General features: G+C 38.8%; 3 protein-coding genes across 4 annotated transcripts in view; all 3 read left to right on the top strand.

The window, feature by feature from the left end:
• il6r (interleukin 6 receptor) lies at positions 1-9,381 on the top strand. The gene is made up of 10 exons (XM_046045635.1): positions 1-245; positions 1,364-2,029; positions 2,640-2,763; positions 3,669-3,847; positions 3,963-4,132; positions 4,332-4,476; positions 7,096-7,142; positions 7,294-7,336; positions 7,662-7,764; positions 7,942-9,381. Exons 1-10 carry the CDS (start codon positions 155-157, stop codon positions 8,228-8,230), a joined length of 1,857 nt encoding a protein of 618 aa, XP_045901591.1. The 5' UTR covers positions 1-154; the 3' UTR covers positions 8,231-9,381.
• A 58-nt stretch (positions 9,382-9,439) lies between these two features.
• On the top strand, positions 9,440-12,117 carry LOC123968720 (RIIa domain-containing protein 1). 2 transcript variants are annotated; one of them, XM_046045636.1, is made up of 5 exons: positions 9,440-9,490; positions 9,616-9,703; positions 9,811-9,887; positions 11,071-11,117; positions 11,532-12,117. In XM_046045636.1, the coding sequence occupies exons 2-5, from the start codon at positions 9,623-9,625 to the stop codon at positions 11,600-11,602; spliced, it is 276 nt and encodes a 91-aa protein (XP_045901592.1). In that variant the 5' UTR covers positions 9,440-9,490; positions 9,616-9,622; the 3' UTR covers positions 11,603-12,117. The 2 variants fall into 2 exon arrangements, with proteins under 2 accessions (XP_045901592.1, XP_045901593.1); XM_046045637.1 differs by having other exon boundaries at positions 9,460-9,502.
• Positions 12,118-15,090: 2,973 nt separating this feature from the next.
• otoa (otoancorin) overlaps positions 15,091-20,294 on the top strand; it is an 11,914-nt gene continuing 6,710 nt past the window's right edge. Inside the window, exons 1-12 of the mRNA XM_046044420.1 lie at positions 15,091-15,124; positions 15,603-15,735; positions 15,907-15,969; positions 16,080-16,273; positions 16,357-16,490; positions 17,285-17,403; positions 17,510-17,652; positions 18,067-18,181; positions 18,305-18,514; positions 18,592-18,762; positions 18,992-19,132; positions 19,374-19,423. Of these exons, the coding sequence (XP_045900376.1) occupies positions 15,096-15,124; positions 15,603-15,735; positions 15,907-15,969; positions 16,080-16,273; positions 16,357-16,490; positions 17,285-17,403; positions 17,510-17,652; positions 18,067-18,181; positions 18,305-18,514; positions 18,592-18,762; positions 18,992-19,132; positions 19,374-19,423 (1,502 nt within the window). The 5' untranslated portion in view covers positions 15,091-15,095. The remainder of the gene's footprint in view (positions 15,125-15,602; positions 15,736-15,906; positions 15,970-16,079; positions 16,274-16,356; positions 16,491-17,284; positions 17,404-17,509; positions 17,653-18,066; positions 18,182-18,304; positions 18,515-18,591; positions 18,763-18,991; positions 19,133-19,373; positions 19,424-20,294) is intronic.

A 20,294-nucleotide genomic window follows, 5' to 3' on the forward strand; every position in this document is an offset into this window, starting at 1 on the left:
GCTGCAAACAGAGGAACTCTGCTTAAGCAGTCCTGTCTGCAGCAGGGGACTATGCGTTCGTGCAACAAGTTGGATGGAAATCACAACAATCGCCAACTAACTCACTTGGTGTTGAGTTTAAGTGATGGTGTGAGCACTCGGTAAAGGGAGATTTATGCGCAAAATGCAGATTTTTCTCCCTTTGCTGTGTGTTCTGTGCGCCACATCGGCCCAGAGCATTTTCGACGGAACCTGCCTCAGAAAAGGTAAGCCTAGAATAAAATTCAACTTATCCTGCCATGTGAGCGCGTTTTCAAAACACATAGCTGTAATGTTTTTAAATGACAAACTCGCCTTTTTCATTTTAAAAGCAAACGTAATGTTTTTCTGTTTGCTTGGAGGTTGTTGCTCATTGTCATCCACAAGAGTGATCAGAATATTTTCTCTTTTTTTGATGACTGGAGGTAAGATAAATCTCAGCGAACAGATAAAACTGCGTTGTTTGCATTTTGAGCATAGCGCAACTGGTAGTTTGCCCAGAAGTCTTTTTAGAAGTAATATTTGACATCATATACAGAATGCAAAGTAGCCCACGACAGTTCCGATATTTCCAGTGTGATATTTTTACTTTTAAAATTTAATTTAAATTTAAAATTAATTTTTAAATGACTGTATTGTCATATTGAAATTGCTGTTTTGTGAAAGTCCGTGGAAGCTGAGAATGAAAATGCGTTTCATACTGTCTCAAATTTTTACTGGCCAATCACCCTGCTATAAAGGTGTTTTAACCATGTTTGGGTTTGTTGCACTGGACTAAAATTGCTGGAGGGGTATATGCTACTCCATTTAGGCTACTTTGGTGTCAACAGTTCTCTACTTTAATTATCCAAATGATTTATGAGCAGGGTAAGGCAAACAGTTACCTGGGAAAGTGGGAGAAAGGGAGAGAAAGTGTGTTTGCACTGTAGAAGGGCAATGGACCTACCTCTGACGTCAAGCCATGTCAAGTCCAAATAGGCTAAAAAGAGGCTGAAAGCACAAAATGCAGCAATGTCTCATGTTAAGGTAAGTGTTTTGAGCACAGTGAAAAAATCTGAATAATCAGGGAATGTCAGAAATGTAAATAAGTGAGAGATGGGGGGGGGGGGGCAGAAAAAGAACAGTACAGAGGAAAGACACATAAAAAGAAGAAGTTCAAAAGGAGTTGGTACTGTTGGTTTTGCAACGTTGCATCTTATCTGTGCTGTATTTAGTCGGCATTTAGTACAAAATACTGTCTAAAACAAGTCTTCAATTCACATACATGCACACTTCAAGACAGCACCCCAAAATGATTCAGATCAATTCTTTAAATTATGTTTTTGTTGTTTGTTTTTCTGTGCAGACCCTCCCCCTGGTGTGTTGGTTTTATCCCCAGGCAGTAAGTTGGTTATGACCTGCAGCAGCCATGTGAAGGTGGACGGCGTAAAGGTCCACATAGCCAGAAACAGCTCAAACACCAACAGAGGAGGGAGTCCTTCAGATGCAATCCCAACCACTGTCGCACCCACTATCACACACATTGCAGGCAACAGTGGAGGTTCCAAGAAAAGAAATAGTCACACTGTGGAGAATTCTGTGAGTGAGGGCTACCGTTCCAATACCACTGAGGAAGGAGACGCAAGAAGCCCCCAACATACAGATACAGGATACACAGCTTCTCCCACCCCTCGCACGGTCCAGCCAACCAGTGTGAGCAGACAGCGAAAGGGTGAATCCAACCTGGAGGCTGAAGGGATGGATGGAGAGGGCAATTATGAGGAAGAAATGGAGGAAGAGGAGGACGATGGGGGAGAGGAAGGGAGCAGGGTAACAAGGGGCATAAAATCGAGGCCTCAGTGGAAGTGGAATGGGAGGATGGTTGGAAAAGGAGACAGAGACTGGGGAGAAATCACATTTGAGAGGAGAGGGGCTTCACTGTCTCTGTCCTCAGTAAGACTGACAGACTCTGGGAAGTACACGTGTTATTACCGAGGCAGAGAGAGGTTGTCCTTAAAAGTAATTGTCGCAGGTGAGTCAGAACGGTTGTAATGGATGATTCAAGTTACAAGTGGTGTGTCATTTTCATTTGATCCATATGTGAAATCATTATTTGTTCTTTGTCCTCCTCACATTCTGAATGTAAGGACTTGGTGTAAATGATAGGTCAGTCTGAGGATGTGGGTGTTTATGTCTTCACAATCCACTTAGAAAAGACAATCACAAAAGTGAAGAAAGCTGTAGGGGTAGAGTGGTGAGAAATTCCAGAAGTCCTTAACATAACATTCTATTATTTATTATTTCATATTCATTAAAAATATGATTTATCTCTCATACTGCTTAATTTGCTACTCTTCACTGTTTTACTTCATTGATGATTGAATATCTTTCAATATCTGGATAAAACAAATATTTTAAAATGTCATGTTGGAATCAAGGAAAGTCTCATTGGCAGCTTACCTTATAAATAATTGACTGCTTATTATATAGTTTAAATCGTACCAGTGACTGCGAGTGTGGCAATGATTAACAGCGATCTGTGGTTCATGTAGAAATATTTGGGAAAGACAACAAATGACTGACTGAAAGAATGAGCGAATAATGAATGTGCAGTATCACTGCATGTCTTCTATATGTGTTAGATCCTCCAGAGAATCCCAGCCTGTCCTGTTACAAAAAGTCACCCACCAGTAAGATTCGCTGTGAGTGGGCACCTCAGAAGCCCGTCACCATATTGCCTATGTGTTACCTCTTATACAGTAAAAGGTAAGAACAGATATACTACTACACATGTTGTGAAAAAAGTAAATGATATTTTATGACACCATTTAACTTGCACACTTGCAATGTTTTCACCATGTAACAATCCATCCATCCAGTATAACTGAAGAGTTGAAGTTATAAATCAGATCAGAATCAGAGATCAGAATCATAAATACTTTTTATTGATCCCCAAGGGGAAATTATTTGTTACAGTTGCTCACTTGCATATTAATGTAATTAAGGAATAGAATAATAATAGACAGATGAAGTAGAAAATATAAAAAATATGAAAACATAAATATAAAGAAAAAATATAAATAAGTGTGGATGTGTACAATATTTACATTATTAACAGAATTGTAATGAAGAGCAGTAGTAGTGAATAAATAGTAGCAATAATAATGAGCTGATGTGGAATGGATTACAAATCCTTAAAAACTACAGTATTAGGACAGAGTAAGCAGGGAAGTGAAGCAGAGAATAGGCCTATTGCACAATAAGTACTAAGTATTAAAAATTGAAAACTAATTAGAAAATCTACACTTTGTGTATAGCATTGCTATTATAAACACAGCTTTACCAACACCACAAAATATAATTTAGATGCTGTTTCTTTTTTATCTCTGCATCTACAGCCCTGTCATTCACACTATGTGTGTTAGCGGGTCCCACTACTATTTTAAAGAATTTTATATAATATGGAAATATATAAAGCTATCAGTAGAGAGATCACGGTCAGTGAGGGGAGAGAGAGCTGGACCCTGAGGCCACTGTATGCGAACAGGGTTACAACTACATATTACAATCAAATCAAGAAATGTTCTCCAGAGATGTTATAGGACTGATTTCTAAACAACTTTATATCCATGTGTGAGTGACACTTTCCTTTTGGTCTTTCCTTCTCTCAGCCCGACAGAGAAATTGATGCGTTTGCAGTGCTCATACTCACCTCGAGCCTCCCGCTGTTGGTGCACTCTGGACCACAGTGAGGACGAGCGGAGAACTGTTCACATGGCATACCTGTGTGTTACCAGCATTGCAGGCAATGCAACAAGTGCCCTGCTGCAATTCATGCCTCTGGACATTTGTAAGTGGTTGTGTCGAGGTTGGTGTGCACCTCGTCGCATTTGTGTCTGGTCTGATGTAAAAGAAATTAAAGCACTCTGAAGCTGCACTCACTGTGCTCCCTTCTGCTCCCTCAGTAAAGCCAGACCCTCCATCGCATGTGTCTGTTCGCCAGGAGGAGGGACAGGAGAAGAGGTTGACGGTCACCTGGAGTTTTCCGGGCTCCTGGAAGCGTCAAGACAAGTATTATGACCTCATTTATGAGGTCAAATACAAACCTCTCATGTCCTCAACTGATTGTGAACAGGTGCGTGCTGGCAGGCCTATAGACAGGCTGTTGTGTAGGGTGAGCATGTGTGCCATACATGCGCTGTCACTGTGTGTTTGTTTACTTTCACACTTCAGTAGTTCAATGAACTGTTGGCTTTTATGGCCTAAAACAGTAAAACACTGTTGACAGTGTGATGTGTGTTTACCTGGTCGTCTATCTGTATGTGTCTATGTAGATCCAGAAGATTGAGCGCCAGCGCTCATACACCATCACTGATGCGATGTCTGGTGTTGAGTACATGATACAGCTTAGAACTAAGGATGAGTTTGATGGTGTGTGGAGCGACTGGAGTACACCTGTCAGTGGCAGCAGCTGGACAGGTAAATACACATACAAACATACTGTTAATACACACATAGGAAAAAAGCACCAAATAAAGCCTTTTTAAAAGTAGGTCACAGGATTATTAGTAGAATCTTCAAATAGACATTTCTTCTTGCTCAGGGGCCAACAACCAGAAAAAGTACCATAGCATTTTAGAGATGTGGAAGTTATGTAAATTAAGGGGACCGGAAAATTATTGAACTTTGTCGCCTCCGAAATACATGTTCCAGCCTGGACACAAACAAAAGTAGTCATGACAACTGGAGGAGTCAGGTATCCTGTTTCCTTCCCGAATCATTGGATTTTCCAAAGACGCGGTCTATAAAAATATCCTCCCGAATACATACATACTTTTACCCTTTACTCCTCTCTCAATAAGTTTACTCATTGTGCACAGCATGTAGCAGTATTATGGTGCTCATAGAGTTGATAAGAGCATATTTAGAAGAGGTTTATGAATACATTCTTACATCCCGATGTTCTTTGCAGAATTAAATACAACTATACAACATTTAAAATGAAAGTAACACATTTTCTTGCAAATTTTTACATGAAAGTGAAACCTCTGTGGAAGTTTGCTTCTCAAATTCTAGCGTATTGCATTGTGCGTATTCCACACTACTCTTTAACACTGGCTTTCAACTTCACTTTTCTCCATTCCCTCAAAATCCATCATATCTACTTGATATGTAAAAATTACTATTTAGGAAATACACTTTCTTGTGAATTAGATGAGAAAATTATTCCGCTCCCATATCCTGTTGATTTGAATTTTTTTGTACAGATTCAACAAAATAGATATAAGGTGTTAATTAGTGAGCTTCAGATGTGATGGTAGGCAGACTTTTTATCTTTGGACAGAGCCTGGCTAGCGGGTTTCTCTCTGTGTCCAGTCTTTATGCTAAGCTAAGCTAATTGTTTAGGTTCATACTGTATTAATTGTACAGACATGATAGTGGTATCAATCTTCTCTCCGACAGAAAGCAAATACGGGTATTTCCCAAATGTCAAACTATTCATAAAGCAGTTTCCTGGTGGCCTTTCAATTTAAGCAGCTGACCATGTAGTTTCTACTTCCCCAGACTGTGACCAGCCACCAACCTAGTATCTTTATTGCATTCCATCAATTTTCTCTCTTCTCTCATTACCTGTCACCTTTCTACTGTAATTTATCAAAATAAAGATAAAATATCCTCTATTGGGATATGTATAACAGCTTATCTGGTTTATGCTAAACTACTGTGCAAATATTTAAAGACTGTGTGATTTACTTTTAAAACAGGGAAAGTGTCTTTAAATTATAACACAGTATAATATTATCTATCAGTATAATATTATCAGTCAGGACCCCGAGGCTCTGGAATAGCCTGCTCGAGGAAATCAGGTCAGCTGAGTCAGTGAACTCTTTTAAGTCCCTTCTTAAAACATACCTTTATAGGAGAGCCCGATTTTATTTTATTCTATTTTATATAGATATTTTATATTTACTTTAAACATGTATTTTAGTCTTTTTTGTGCTCTACAAATTAAGATTATTATTATTATTATTATAAAGGAGATACCTCCACACTTGTTTCTGGATTCAGGAGATACACCAATCAGCCATCACTTTTTGACCACTGACAGGGGAAGTGAATAACACTGTTTATCTCATTATTATGGCACCTGTCAGTGGCTGGGATATATTAGGCAGCAAGTGAACATTGTGTCCTTGTAGTTGATATGTTAGAAGCAGGAAAAATGGGCATACAGGATTTGACCGACTTAGACAAGGGCCAAATTGTGATGGATAGACAACTGGGTCAGAGCATCTCCAAAACGGTCCGCAAAGATCAGTACCTATTAAAAATGGTGCAAGGAAGGAAAAGCTCATTGATGCATGTGGGGAGGGAAGGCTGGCCCACTTGGTCCGATCCTGCAGAAGAGATACTGGAGATCAAATTGCTGAAAAGGTTGTTGCTGGTTCTGATAGAAAGGTGTCAGAACACACAGTGCATACACAGTGGCTCGACAAGTGAGGGCTGCTTTTTGCAGCAAAAGGGAGCCCTACATTATGAACAACAGGTGGTCATAATGTTATGGCAGATCTGTGTACATTGAATCAGTTCCCAATGGTCTTTCTTCAGAGTGAGATATTTTTAAAAGAAACCAGATTGTTCTTTTAAAAGAACTTGCACTGTGAGGACATTCTGTAGGGATCAAAACATTGACTATCTTATCTTACTATAAACAAAATACACTCAGTCTAAATCAGTGTTTTTTTTATTGTGACCCTTTAAAACAAAGTAGTGTCTGATTGAAACCCCTCGTTACTGGTTGAACAAGTCATTTTTGTGACAAATTCAACCAAAGAGTATAGTAAAAATATTTTTTAAAATTGATAATTCCCAAGAACAATGGAAAAGACTAGATGAAAGTCTGAAAAAAATAAAAATATTTTTGTGTAGCAGGAATTTGTTTTTGTTAACCATCCTGCTGATCATCACACAACCACTCAGGTTTGTCTTACGATCCCCAGATGGGGACAATGGGTTAGACTAATATGTTTTTAAGTTTTGCTGTTTCTGTCAAAGCTTTTGATAATGTGTCATCTCTATGGATGTCTCTCTCCTCAGTTCCATCATCAGCCCTGCCATCGGATTATGATCTTGATAACAGAACGGTAAGAGACTCAGTGTGTCAATCCTTTTTAAGAAAATCACTAATGCTCTCTCTCTCTTTGTCATTTTCCCCTAACACTGCATACAGTATTTATTGTTGTCGGACCTCCAGTATCTCACACTATCTCTTGTGTTACCTTCTTTAACTTGCAGATCACAGATGAAGGCTCTGGTTCTGGTGACTACGGGCCTTATGGTAAGAAAGTTAGCAGACAGTAAAATATTTTGGTTAATATGGTGTGTTTGTGTAAGACAAGGGGGGACAGAACAAGAGAGGGGGAACTCTTAAATGTTGTTAGTGCTGAAAATCCCCTATGCCCCACTGGGTTTTAACAGGAAGCCATGTCATCATAATAACTGAGGCTCAACAACGAAACAAGCCACAGGAAACATGGCTCAACACACCTATCTCTCTCTCTCACACACACACATACACAGTCACATCCAAAAATATACATACATAAATGTTATTCCGCTCCATTAGTATTCTTCACAGATCCAACCTCTCTTTTTTTCTGCAGTTACTGAACCAGTACAAGGCAAAGATGAGGTGCCACACCATGTCCTGTGGATCTCTGGGTCATTTGCTCTCTTGTCAGTCATTTTGGCCGCCTACTTATTCAGGTACTAAGATGGGCACTCGGTTATGTTTTCATATGTATTTCCTGCTGTACAACAAACATGCTGCATTTATAACACAAGTTAAGCTGGTGTATATATAGTATGTCTGGTGGATGAGATTCACGCTTCAGCTAATTTCAGTCAACTTCTTCATTGAATGTCTCTTTTTTTTCATTTTAGACACAAGGACAGATTTTTGTCTAAACTCCAGAGTTTGAGTGTCGTCTCCCAGTGTGGTGACTCGCGTCTGCCTTCGCCCTTCGCCCCAACAACCCCAACAGTGCCAGCAGTCCCAGCAGTCCCAGAAGGGCAGGCTCTGGTGACACTTGGCCTTCCACGCTACAAAAAAACCCCACTGAGTGAAGTGGAAGAAGGGGAAGAAGAAAGTGACGAAGAACAGCAGGTGATGGAGGGGATTGATGCCATGCACTTCAACAACACAAGTTATTTCGTCCTCCAGCAGTACTGATAACCATGCAGAAAAGGGAATGAAACTAGCCAGATTATTTTAACTGCTTTGTATAGTTGGATTGTTGTTTTGTCATCTGTAAAAAGGAAACTGGACTCCAAATTTGTATGGTTCTTCAATGAGCTTCTGTTGGAAGCAAACTCAGGAACAGCTATTTTATCCTATTTCATGCCTAAAATACCTCTAAAAGACTTTCTTCTTGCTGTACTTGTCTTAAGAGCAACTTTGTCTTATGTATGTGCCTAAAAATGTGTTGATAAACTGTAGATTGTATGTAGGCCTAATTATAGGCCTGTGTCTAGCATATCACCTCGTGTTCTGTCTGTACATAATTTTAATTATATTAAGATTTATCAAATATGTCACTCAAACCCTGCAGTTCAATGTCCACATATTCTTCACAAGGTTTGAATAAGAAAAGTTGCTGTCAAAAGCATTGGTTGTTTATCTGTTTAAGCTGGGTTGATCATCCTGTTTAAGGATGTGTTTTGCTCCATAGAAAGTTCAAGGAATCAAAAACAGACCCTTAAAGCATTTCTGGGAAATGTGCAAAGCAGGCAGCCACCTTCAGGCCCCCGACCTCAAGGCTTTCTGGTTTAGGAATATTAACCACTAAAGCATTCAGTAATATCAGTTGATATGACACAGGCCTCAAGGGGGTCCATAAGCCTACTTGATCTTGAGGCTCTGCTTTGAAGGTGAACCCTGCCCTAAAAATAAGACCTTAATTATCTCAGGTTTGTACTTACATGTTGCACATTATGAAATGCAGCCTATTTAATCAAATGTAACTACTCAGTAAAATCTGGGGCCACCTAGCCTATTCTATTAGGCCCATAGAAAGCATGATATAACTGAGAGTGAGCGAGAGGAATGAACATGGAGTTAATACAGGGGGGAAATGAATAGGATTTTTTAATAGATTCAGTGACAGTGGCTAAATATAAACAGCTGCCCAGTCACCCAGCCTCCACAAGGGGATTCATCAGGCAAATAGGATTTGTAGAAAAGTAAGTTGATGAAATGAGTCAGTGATCAAACTGCTAAGAAGCTCTGAGCTGACATAACGCTGCTGTTATGTCCTATCATGTAGTTGTCAAATTAGTCCCGCTTTAAACAATGTTTATTTAATAATAAAAAATTGCAATGGTGAAGTTTTTATCCTGAATACAATGCTGCCACCTCGCGGCGCAGCCGTTAATTGCTAAAAGCCGTTTCCATGATAACGGTTGCCAGACTGTGAAGCTGTGTCTGTAACAGGTGACCGTTTCTGTGTGTACTATTACATTTTATGGCTACAAACATTTACCAACTAAGATTAGCGGTCAGTGCACACTGTAAGGTGCGCAACATATACAGACAAATAATTAGACGAACATTTGCAGAGACATTATGGCTGGAAAAGGCGGTTTGGCGAAACTGGACGTGGGTGTTTTGAGCGCTGAGCAGCAAGAGCAACTACGGCAGTTTAAGGTAACGTTGAAGCTAAAAAGCAAGCTACATTAGCTAGCCACACTCTGAAGCTAGATGTGTATTCTGTCTATTAGCGAGCCTGAAATGCATTTTCTTTTTATTCCCAGATCAAGACGAGAGTCGACAACGAGAAGTATTTGAGGTCGCACCCAGAAGTAGAAGTATTAATAAGTGAATTTCTACGGTTAGTTAGCTCACCTTCTCTTAAGTCAGCAGATTGTCAACTACCTTTGCTCACGGTGTCTACTAAAGTATGTTAGTTAGTTAATCTTTCAGCACGTTGTGTGGTGATGATTATTTGTAAGAGGGATTTGCATGTTATTTGAGAAACAAGTTGTTTGTTTTGGTGATAACTCTCACTCCCTCCGTGCTGTTAACCTGTTTCATTGGCTGGACTAGTGTCTTGTTTTTGTTTCAGAGCTGGAGTTGTCATCGGTAACGTTTGCAGTACAGAGTAGGACACAGTAAAGCTGGGCTGGAAGTTCACTGTCACTGTTTTATTAAACGTAATGGTTGGGAATGGTCAGCCTTTGCTTATTATTTTCTCCAATACTAGCTGCTTTAATTTGGATATAATACAAATATTATTTATGGTGGAGGGAGTTTCATGCATTTCCCCAAGTCACTCAGGGAGGCTCAAGGAAAACTAATTGTAGGTCTGATAAATAATGAACAGTCCCTGACTGCAGGTCTTAGTGTATCAAGACTAAAAATGGGGGTTTCCCTTTTTAAATTGATACACCAATATGTGAAATATAAATATCAACATCTCAAGTACAAAATAAAACAAGATCAGAACAATTAGATTCTTTACAATGTGTAGGCTATATTAAAGCCTAAGCAAATAAAGCTTTATGCTAATGTTTTTTTAAAGAAACTTAAACTGAGTTTGTCAGGCAAAAATATCCTAGGTTGTGGATGCTTTGGATTAAATTACTCTATTACTCTGCCTGCATTTGTGAGCTAAATAATATTTTGAGAGTAATTAATTACCATACTTTCAAAATCCTACTCAAATCTGCCTTGTATGCAACCTATTTTACTATATACAACATATTACATAAGCATAGGTACATCCATAAAGCATACAATGTTATTTATAAGAGTATGGTGCTTCATTTCACAACATGTATTAACTCTTAAACTAATTAACTTCAATAAAAGTCTGAGCTGCTTTTAGGTTAATGTGTCTCAAGCCTTGCAGCTTCTCTGTAGTGTCAAATTTTTCAACATCTGTCTTAGGAAATGTGTGAAGCTAAGAAATATTTGCAGATGATCACCTTTTAATGTGTTTAGTTTTAAAACACTCAAAAGGGCACAGTCTTAATAGATGTCTAGACTATTTACATTTCCTGTCCTCCTCACAGAGATGTGCTGCTTAAAAGACCTCCTGAAATCCGTGAGTTTGCAGCAGGTGAGTTGTACCTGGTCAGTCGTTCATTCTAATGTTTTGTGTGTCACATGTTTGGGTCTGGTGTAATTTTATTGTTTTGTATTTATTGGTATTGTAAATGCATTATTTACTGTATGTAAATAAGTCTTAACATACGTTTGAATATACATTGTATTTTTAATACAAGGACAAAACTGGTGATATTTCATATTTTTCTATAAATAAGAATTGTGTGTAGGATCAATGTGTCTGTGTGTGTGACCAAAGCCTGATGTAGCTTATTTTGCCTCCTTTGTTATCAACAAACAATTAAAAACGCATCAGTGAGCCACACAACTGCAGTTGTGACATCAAAAAGTGCATCCAAATTATCAATACTGTTAACACACACACACATCATCTTACCCACTAACTAGCATCAATGTTCTTTTTCAGATCACTTCACCAACCCAGACCTTCATGTGGTTATTGGTTCCAAAATGGAAGGAAACAGTGACCTGGAGTGAAATGCACCCAACAGTCACGATGCTTCTCCTCTGTTGTCTTTCTCCGTACTGAGCAACATATGTGTGGACTCTGTTTTAGTAATAACAACGACACCGATACGTTTGTGTCAGCCCACAAGTTGTACAGTTAACAGCATTATTGTCAGATTGCCATCATCCCTATGCAGGAAGACAGCTAATAAGGGAGATGGCAACGGCTGTTCCTAATGAGTGTGATTAAAGGTTAATGAAAAGAGGATGCCCTGTGGGTATTACGCATACTGTACACTGTGCTGTTTGTCACATCACCAACATGGTTGTGAAGGTGACATGGTGAAGGCTGGAATTGGTGTTCACTGCTTGCAACTACCCTTTCCACCAGAAAGAGTCTTTTTGGTCTGCACAGCTGGCCCAGTTGTTGAGTGGACATACTGTAGTCTACACTGACCTGGATATAGGCTCAACTACACGGACAAAAGATAATATTTACTTCACTTGTTTATTTTATGATGAAGCTGGAAACAGTTTTTCTCTAATTAATTAATCTCTCATATTCATTTTTGTGCCATTTGAAAATAAAATTGATAGATTTTCCCATAGTTTTCCCATTGAGCTCCTTTACATATTTGTTGGATTTACCTACTTCTGTAATGGCCTTATCATTCAGATAAGGCCATTGTTTCCGTTCGATATTCAAGAGTTGCTTTTGTATGTTTGGTCGCTTTTTGCACAAAGAGTGTAAACAGGGCTTTTACTGTGTGGTTATCTTCAGATTTATTTGGACAGTGCAGCTCTGTATTGGGTTTTGGTGAATGGATTTTATCAGCCACTCAAAAAAATTTTCTAGCTGTCATTTGAAACAAGGTCTGCGATCTGAGGTATAACCATGACACCTTTTTAATAGAACCTCAAAAATAAATGCTCATCCGATCAAGACTCATTCCTTTATGATCTATTGTTAGCTTATCTCTCAGCATTGTGTATCATTGTATCAGATTTTCGAGATCAGAGTAAAAGCTGTATTTTTACATATGATGAGAATCCTTACACGATCATTATAGGATTTCCTCACCTTTCTCTAACACTAGTGTGTTAATTTCATTGTTGCATCAATTAAAATGGACATCTCAAAACATTCATCACCTGTCTGTCTCTCTTTCTCACACACACACAAACAGTGTTGCTTTAATACCATGCACCTGCTTTGACTCAGTTGAGGACGGGTAACCACCCAGCCAAGTCACATCAGACGTTAGAGAAAGGCAGAGGGACAACACGCACATTCTCACTTTGTCTACGTCCTGTTTTTTAAATTGTTTTGTTTCTGGAATCTACCAGGTAGCAGTTGCAGATTCTGTAAGTAATAACTAAGTTCTTTGTTTGCTTTTTCAGTCTCTGATGTGTTGATAGTTTCAGCTATGCGCTGTAGAAGCAGTAACTTTGTACAGGTACAACTTGTTTATTGTTTGTTTTTTAAATTGCATTTTATAAAAAGGTACATAATTACACATTAAAATCTAAAACAAGGCTATACAAGGTCTTGGGATAATATATTAAGAAATATTAAGAAGAAATTATTGTATTGTATTTTTTTTTTACAGGATCATTTCAGGTATGATAATCATCTGGTATTTTTAATAGTCAAATTAGTTGAAAGCAAACCAATTGAATGAAGGCAAAATACCAACATGTGTAAGAGGAAACTCCAATATGTGAAAATCAATAAAGAATGCAGACATTTGTGCAGAGGTGATGGAGGAAGAGAGGAGAAGCTGATGCTGTTGTTCTACAGTACATCATGTACATTACCAGACCTGTTTTTCACAGTGTGTTATCCTCGACAGTCCATGGAGCCTCCCATAGGATGAGTAACTAAGATGGTAACTAGGGAAGTATGGTGACAAATCCTCAGAGGAGGAAGTATGGCTCGCATTGAGACAGGTTCTATAACAACCTAGAGATCTAAGAACAAACTCCTCACTGCCTACAAACAATACATTTATGCTGTTATGTGATGAAAAATATTATTAAAATGCGAATCTACTTCAAAAGCACTTGCAATATGTGTTGATTTATGCACACTTTAATTATGTCATTGTGTTCAACAAGCAGGGGCCAGGTCTTTCCACCATGGCTCCAAAAGGAGGAACATTTTTCTTTCTTCTCATATTGGCCTGTGCAGCCAGGGGTAAGCAGCAACGCCATCACATGCATCATCTCTTCTTGTAACTGTCAAAATGCATGCATGTTGTTTACGTGTACATAAATGTCTTTTCATAATTTTTTCGTTACTACGTGTTCAGCTGAGACACCAGATAGGACGCTTGGAAATAAACCTGACTTCAAAGACATGGCCAAAAAGCTGGTATGTCATTTCCTAAATACTTGCCTGCTCAGAAGGATATTCTCATCTGGAAGCAGTATGCGAAAGAACGTTTTTATTATTTACACATAATTTTCAAGTCCAATGCATCATTTTCTTTGTCACAGTTTTCTCTTTGACTAGGGCCACTTCAATACTTTGTCGTCATTGACATTTTCCACTCATGAAGTCATTCTAATGTTATGCAAGGACTAACAGAGATGATGGGTGCAATCACTCATGGGAATACATTTTTATTCATACATTTATTCAGTACTAATTGCACTGGAAACTGTCTATGGTGTAAAGATTATTAAATATCTAGAAAGCAAAGTGTCACTACTGATTGTTGATTCTTAAACTTTATTTGTTTGTCTATAGTATGTCTTGAGAAGTTCTTTTCATTTGAACGTAGTGACATTGTTGGGTTTTGGCCATAAAAGTGATTAAAATTCTCAAGACATGTTGGTGGAAACTTTTTTATCTTTAAATCTTCTTGTTATGTACTGTGACGTAACTGTTGCACTTCTGTGCCTTTGTCACCGGCCTTTCAGCTCCGTGAACACCCTTTGTGCCTTTCTCTTAATCACTTTTTTAAGGCTTAAGGAACTTTGCAGCTTCAGAAGCTGCTTCCACCTGTCTACACCATGACTGTCACAATTGGCCATATATAATCCCAGTTTTAGTAATCTTATTTATGTCCTGTATGTTGTTCACATTTATTTTGAGAGCAATCATTTTTTCTAAACATGTTCAGATATTTTGAACAATAAATATCTTACCTTAAACATCTGATTGTGATATCTGTCTTTTTTTTCATCAGATGAAGAAGTGCCACGATAAGGGTAAGGAAACTTTTCATGCACTTTTTCTTATGAAATGAATTTGAATGTGAGATGTAGAGAGTAAAAATAGTGTGTTTGCATGTCTTTTGAACTCCTAATTCAATTTCAATTTGGGACTCTACTGCAACATTAGACAGAGCTAATTCACATGCATGCCTGTTTGCATGCATTATAAGTGCCCTCTGTAACATGGGTCACAACTAATACATGGAAAATACTCAGACCAGTCCTGATGTGTTTAAACTATGCAACATAAAAATATGGAGGACATATCTGCTATGTTACAGGATACCCGGTGCCTGGGATAATGCTGCTGAAACATGTCTGCAATAACAGGTAATTCTGTGTGTGTGTGTGTGTGTGTGTGTGTGTGTGTGTGTGTGTGTGTGTGTGTGTGTGTGTGTGTGTGTGTGTCGAACAGGCAAAGCATTTTCAAGTGTTGAAGGTGGTTCCTTTAAACCATGAGTTGCTTGCCATTTCTTTTATCAAATACAAAGCTTGTGAAATATGTTGAGCTGCCTTTTTTATAAATATATTTATTTGCTCCAAGCTGCAAACATGTGAGAAGGGATCATTTATTTGGCAAATCCCCCTGACCAAGGTGCTCCATCTCGAGCTGCTTCAGTAGTTCTGCTCAGCGGCCAACAATAGAAGACTGCTGTGGCACTGTGCAGGATTTATGAATGCAAAGCAAAGTGTTGCTAGAAAACTGAAAATGGGCTCAGTTGAATTTCACTGGATCATTAACGGATTAAATGAATTAACAAATAAAACACCTAATATTAAAACGTTTCCACTCTCGTATCTCTTTCAGTGACTTGCCCATGGAGGCCAGAAATGCTGATCCATCCAGCACCTTCCTGTCTAGTGTCCTGAGCGTCCTGGACGCCCTCTCTCCTGTCAAAGACTCACTTAGCCGAGTCCCCTTGGAGGACTTGAATAAAATGGTGTGAATGCACACACAGTCACGCACTTAAACCACATTAGATTCTCCACATATAATGTAAATAATTATTGGTTAATCGAGGATTAAACTATAAAAGATTTTGTTCATTATTTGTTTCAATGGCACCTGTCTCACCCCGCACACATTAGTTGTCTCCTCTCTCTCTTTTTAGGAAAACAAGACATGGAATTGCAGCAATCTTTCGACCATGATCAAGCTGATGCAGAACTCCTCTGTCAGTACTCCCCACTAATGCCAAGATCTTAAGAATAGATAAATATAATCCATTAATGAAGCCAATCTCTGACAGTCTAATGATTCTAGCCATCTCTTTAACTCCCTCAGGAGGCATATTCATGCTACATGCAAGCAGTTGTGGCCCCTCTGTCCTGGGAGACTTTGTACACCCAGAGTGAAAGGCACATGGACTCGGACGACTATGACGCACTGCTGTGGGCTGCTAAACCGGTGCTGCAGGATATGTCTTCTACAAGAATGAACCTTCCAATCAAAGTAGAGGGCCAAAACGTGAAAAAGATGTGTGTGTGCTTATTTTTATTTACTTCCTCCACTGTCTCTCAGCAACTTTTCTTAAAATTGTAAAATTGGTCATTGGTGCCAGGATGATGATGCTGCAGGAGGTGTATAATCCCATGTCTGAAGCCAAAATGACACAGGTGATAAAATGGGCCAAAGAGCAGATCACCCAGAACTACTTCAACTGTACGATGGGGCCATCATCTGACTCAACATCAAGTAAGACATGAGTTAAGCACATCAAATCAGAAACCACTTTATAATGAAAATCTGATCATAAATCCAAATATATTCTCTAACAACATCATCCCAAACATACGCACACAGTAACTTTAATACACAAACACACACTCACTAATAACATCAACACATACTTCCAGTCACACACAGAAGTGTTCGTTGTTTTGTTTTTTGTTTTGTATTTTCCTGATTTTATGAATTACGTGTTGGCAATATTGTCTTTGTTACACTCATGCAAATAAAGTAAACTGAATTGAATTTAAAAGAAAGAATGGAAAAGTGAACAAAAAAGAGAAGTAGAAGTGACTGATCATAGGGGATCACTTGAGAGATGAAAAAGCTGCAGAGAAAAAAAGTTAAATAGAGCTAGATAAGCAGAAAAAAAGCTGAAGAAAAAGGTGAATGAAGCGGGCTGAAATAAAGCAAACTAGATGAAAATAACAAAAAAGAGAGGAGAACTGGGAGGAAGAGCCAGAGGCAGTCTCTCACGTGCAAATTGCACAAAGCAAGTGGAGAATCTGTTCATTAAACAGCAAACGATAAAACAGGCAGGAGAAAATGTGTGATAAGAGTGAAGTACTGTGAGGGATTGTGTGTGTCACAGAAAAAATGCTCTTGTGTGTGTTAGTGGCAAACATACAGGCTACAGTATCTGTGTTTACAAAAAAAATAATCAAATCAAAATCACAAATCAAAGACCATGTCAAATGCAACAGACATGTGGATCTGCACAGCAAACACCAAATCTTGCTGTTGCCTGATTTATTCCGTAGTGCTAATGGAGCGCTGCAAACCTTCGCTGAAATGGCTGAACACAGAGGCTTTGACCATGATGGGACCTTACCTCTCCCATTTAGCACCGGACGATGTTGATTGTTCTCCTAAAGAAAAGGTGAGGGGGTTCTGGAAAGAGGGACAAAGAGCCATTGATAGTAGAAAAAGCAAATCACAAGATTTTAATTTGTAGCTCTGTTTGTTTCCTTCGCATTCTCTTCTAGCTGTGTACGTTTTTCAGCTCAGCCCAGTTCAAATCCGCCTTGAGTGTGGCCACCAAGATGAACCCCAGCCTGGCCATGAAGTTTCTCCAAAGATTTCAGGAATGCTTCAGTGGAAATATGGAGTTTGCAGAGCACGTCGACAAGTGTGTATTCACGCATACGTGTGTTTACATTCATGCATAAAAATTCTCAATCAGATCATTGCTAGCCAGTCATAACCTTTATAGAACATTTTTCTCATAGATTCAGGTTTCTCAGATTTTCACATCATGTCATTTCCTGGCAAACCAGAAGAAGACAGATGAACATACATGTTGTTTCATTTGTTTCCACTCCGCTGTTTCAAACCTCTGTGTGGGGGCTTTGGGGTTTTTGTAATGAGGAAAATTCTTAACAGACAAGAGAGCATGTTGCTAAAGACAGTCACTGTAAAAGACACAAAAATACATTAATTATAATAATTCTGTAAACAAATTGATGTTCCTTACATTATAGAGAGCTGATTCAAGTTCAAGGTTGGAATAATTACAAAATGTTTTGCCTTTGAACCTCCTTAGGCTTGGCACACTGGCCTGTTATTATTACTCTGCTCCAGATTTGACTGCTAACCTCAGCATGATACTCCTCTCTGAGCTCAACAAATGCGATGACTACAACCCCAGAATCAAAATGGTATCACTCACTCGCTCATTCTTTCAGCCATGTCCTCCTCGGCCAGGAAGTAGTGAATCAGCTAGAAGTGATGAATTTCATGAATCTCAGTAATCTTGTCTTTTTATCCCCTCCTGTCTCAAGCTGAAGATGCGCCTTGTCAGGTCTGTGACTGCAAATTTCACTGCTGCACTAAGCGAACTGGGCAGCAGCATTGTGTTGTTGTCTCTCAAAGAGCTGTCCGCGATCCCTAGCAATGATCTCAAAAAGGTTCTCAAAAATCTAGGACCCACTGTACCATGGACACAGTGCCAGCTGCACACCCTTGTCAAGAAAGAGCTGGGCGATAAGAAAGTAAGCCTGCAGCGCTGCTGGAAGCTTGCCTCTCACATGCTCTTGTTCTATACTTATCTCATTCTGCTTCCATTTAGTGTAAAGAGATGGCGGGTGAAGAGGTGATGGCCCTTCAGTCAATTGCAGGAGGTTTGCCAAGATGTGTGCTCAAGAATGTCAAAGCCCAGCAGATCCTGAATGACACAGAGGCCCTGAAGAACATCTCCAAGAAGATGATGAAGGGACAGTTGAAGGCCATGCTGCAGGGGGTGAGTAAGGAGACAGAAGCAGGAAATAAAGGCTAACTTTAATGGTTAAGTGCAACGATGACTCGGGTGACTATTGTCTTATGGAGAAAACTGTGAGAATACAAGATTTATATGAAAATCCAGAGAGACCGACAGATGGATTTCAATTCTCAAATTAAGAAGTAATTTGTTTCATCATTTATATACATTGTGAACATCATTATTGAAAGAATCAAATGTTTTCCTGTAGCTGCTTAAGGATGTGGGTCCCTCCGAGCTGGTGCAGAAGTTGCAAGGTGCTTTGCTTTGCAGCATTTCTCTAAACAACCTGGACAAAGCAAACATCACCTCTTTAAACCAAGTGGAGAATAAAACGTGGAGTCTGCCACAGGTGATGTCTCTGAATACCTCCTCTCTGCCCACAGCACTCAGCTATTAACACATTTTATCCTGTTTTTACATTTTTACCACATTCTGAATTATCTGGCGTATTGATGTTTCGATGTTAATTAGGCCTATTACTGTTCTTGATGCATTTGTGTGTGTGTGTAATATATATATATGTATATATAAAAATAATGAGTTGTATTTACTATGAAATGGTGTTTCCTACTTTGTTGTCTTGTCTTTAGGCCGCGTACTTGGCAAAAAAGATGTATGATCTAAAGCAGCTTCAGTATAGGTGAGATATACAGCAATGGATAAAATAACAGAAACCCCATTCAATAAAATGCAATATAAAACATTGCAAAGGCCTGACAAGGCTAAAAGGATTTCTCTTGTGACGGGCAGAGGTTTTAATTCAAATTGGTGGTAATGTTTCAGCTCATTATTTATACTTATTTACCAAATAAGCAAACAACATCCTTAATCCTCTAGAACATATTGAATTATTATATATTGAATTATTATATATCAAAAGACTGACACTCAAAATTCAACCTAACTGGCAGAAAACAGTGTCTTCATAGTTAACTCCAAATTTAGGTTTTCAGGGCCTTAACAACTCACACACACACACACACATATACAGTGGGTACGGAAAGTATTCAGACCCCTTTAAATTTTTCACTCTTTGTTTCATTGCAGCCATTTTCCAAAAATCAAAACAGTTCATTTTATTTCTCAGTAATGTACACTCAGCACCCCATCTTGACAGAAAAAAACAGAAATGTAGAAATTTTTGCAAATTTATTAAAAAAGAAAAACTGAAATATCACATGGTCATAAGTATTCAGACCCTTTGCCGTGACACTCATATTTAACTCAGGTGCTGTCTATTTCTTCTGATCATCCTTGAGATGGTTCTACACCTTCATTTGAGTCCAGCTGTGTTTGATTATACTGATTGGACTTGATTAGGAAAGCCACACACCTGTCTATATAAGACCTTACAGCTCACAGTGCATGTCAGAGCCAATGAGAATCATGAGGTCAAAGGAACTGCCTGAAGAGCTCAGAGACAGAATTGTGGCAAGGCACAGATCTGGCCAAGGTTACAAAAAAATTTCTGCTGCACTTAAGGTTCCTAAGAGCACAGTGGCCTCCATAAT

The sequence above is a fragment of the Micropterus dolomieu genome, linkage group LG03 (genome assembly GCF_021292245.1).
Source record: "Micropterus dolomieu isolate WLL.071019.BEF.003 ecotype Adirondacks linkage group LG03, ASM2129224v1, whole genome shotgun sequence".
NCBI classification, from domain to species: Eukaryota; Metazoa; Chordata; class Actinopteri; order Centrarchiformes; family Centrarchidae; genus Micropterus; species Micropterus dolomieu.

Coding starts and splice junctions, on each gene's coding strand:
- il6r (XM_046045635.1), top strand. CDS start 155: ATGCGCAAAATGCAGATTTTTCTCCCTTTGCTGTGTGTTCTGTGCGCC. Junction 2,030..2,639: donor CTTAAAAGTAATTGTCGCAG/GTGAGTCAGAAC, acceptor TATATGTGTTAG/ATCCTCCAGAGAATCCCAGC. Junction 7,143..7,293: donor ATGATCTTGATAACAGAACG/GTAAGAGACTCA, acceptor TTTAACTTGCAG/ATCACAGATGAAGGCTCTGG.
- LOC123968720 (XM_046045636.1), top strand. CDS start 9,623: ATGGCTGGAAAAGGCGGTTTGGCGAAACTGGACGTGGGTGTTTTGAGC. Junction 9,704..9,810: donor AGCAACTACGGCAGTTTAAG/GTAACGTTGAAG, acceptor TTTTATTCCCAG/ATCAAGACGAGAGTCGACAA. Junction 9,888..11,070: donor TTAATAAGTGAATTTCTACG/GTTAGTTAGCTC, acceptor TCCTCCTCACAG/AGATGTGCTGCTTAAAAGAC.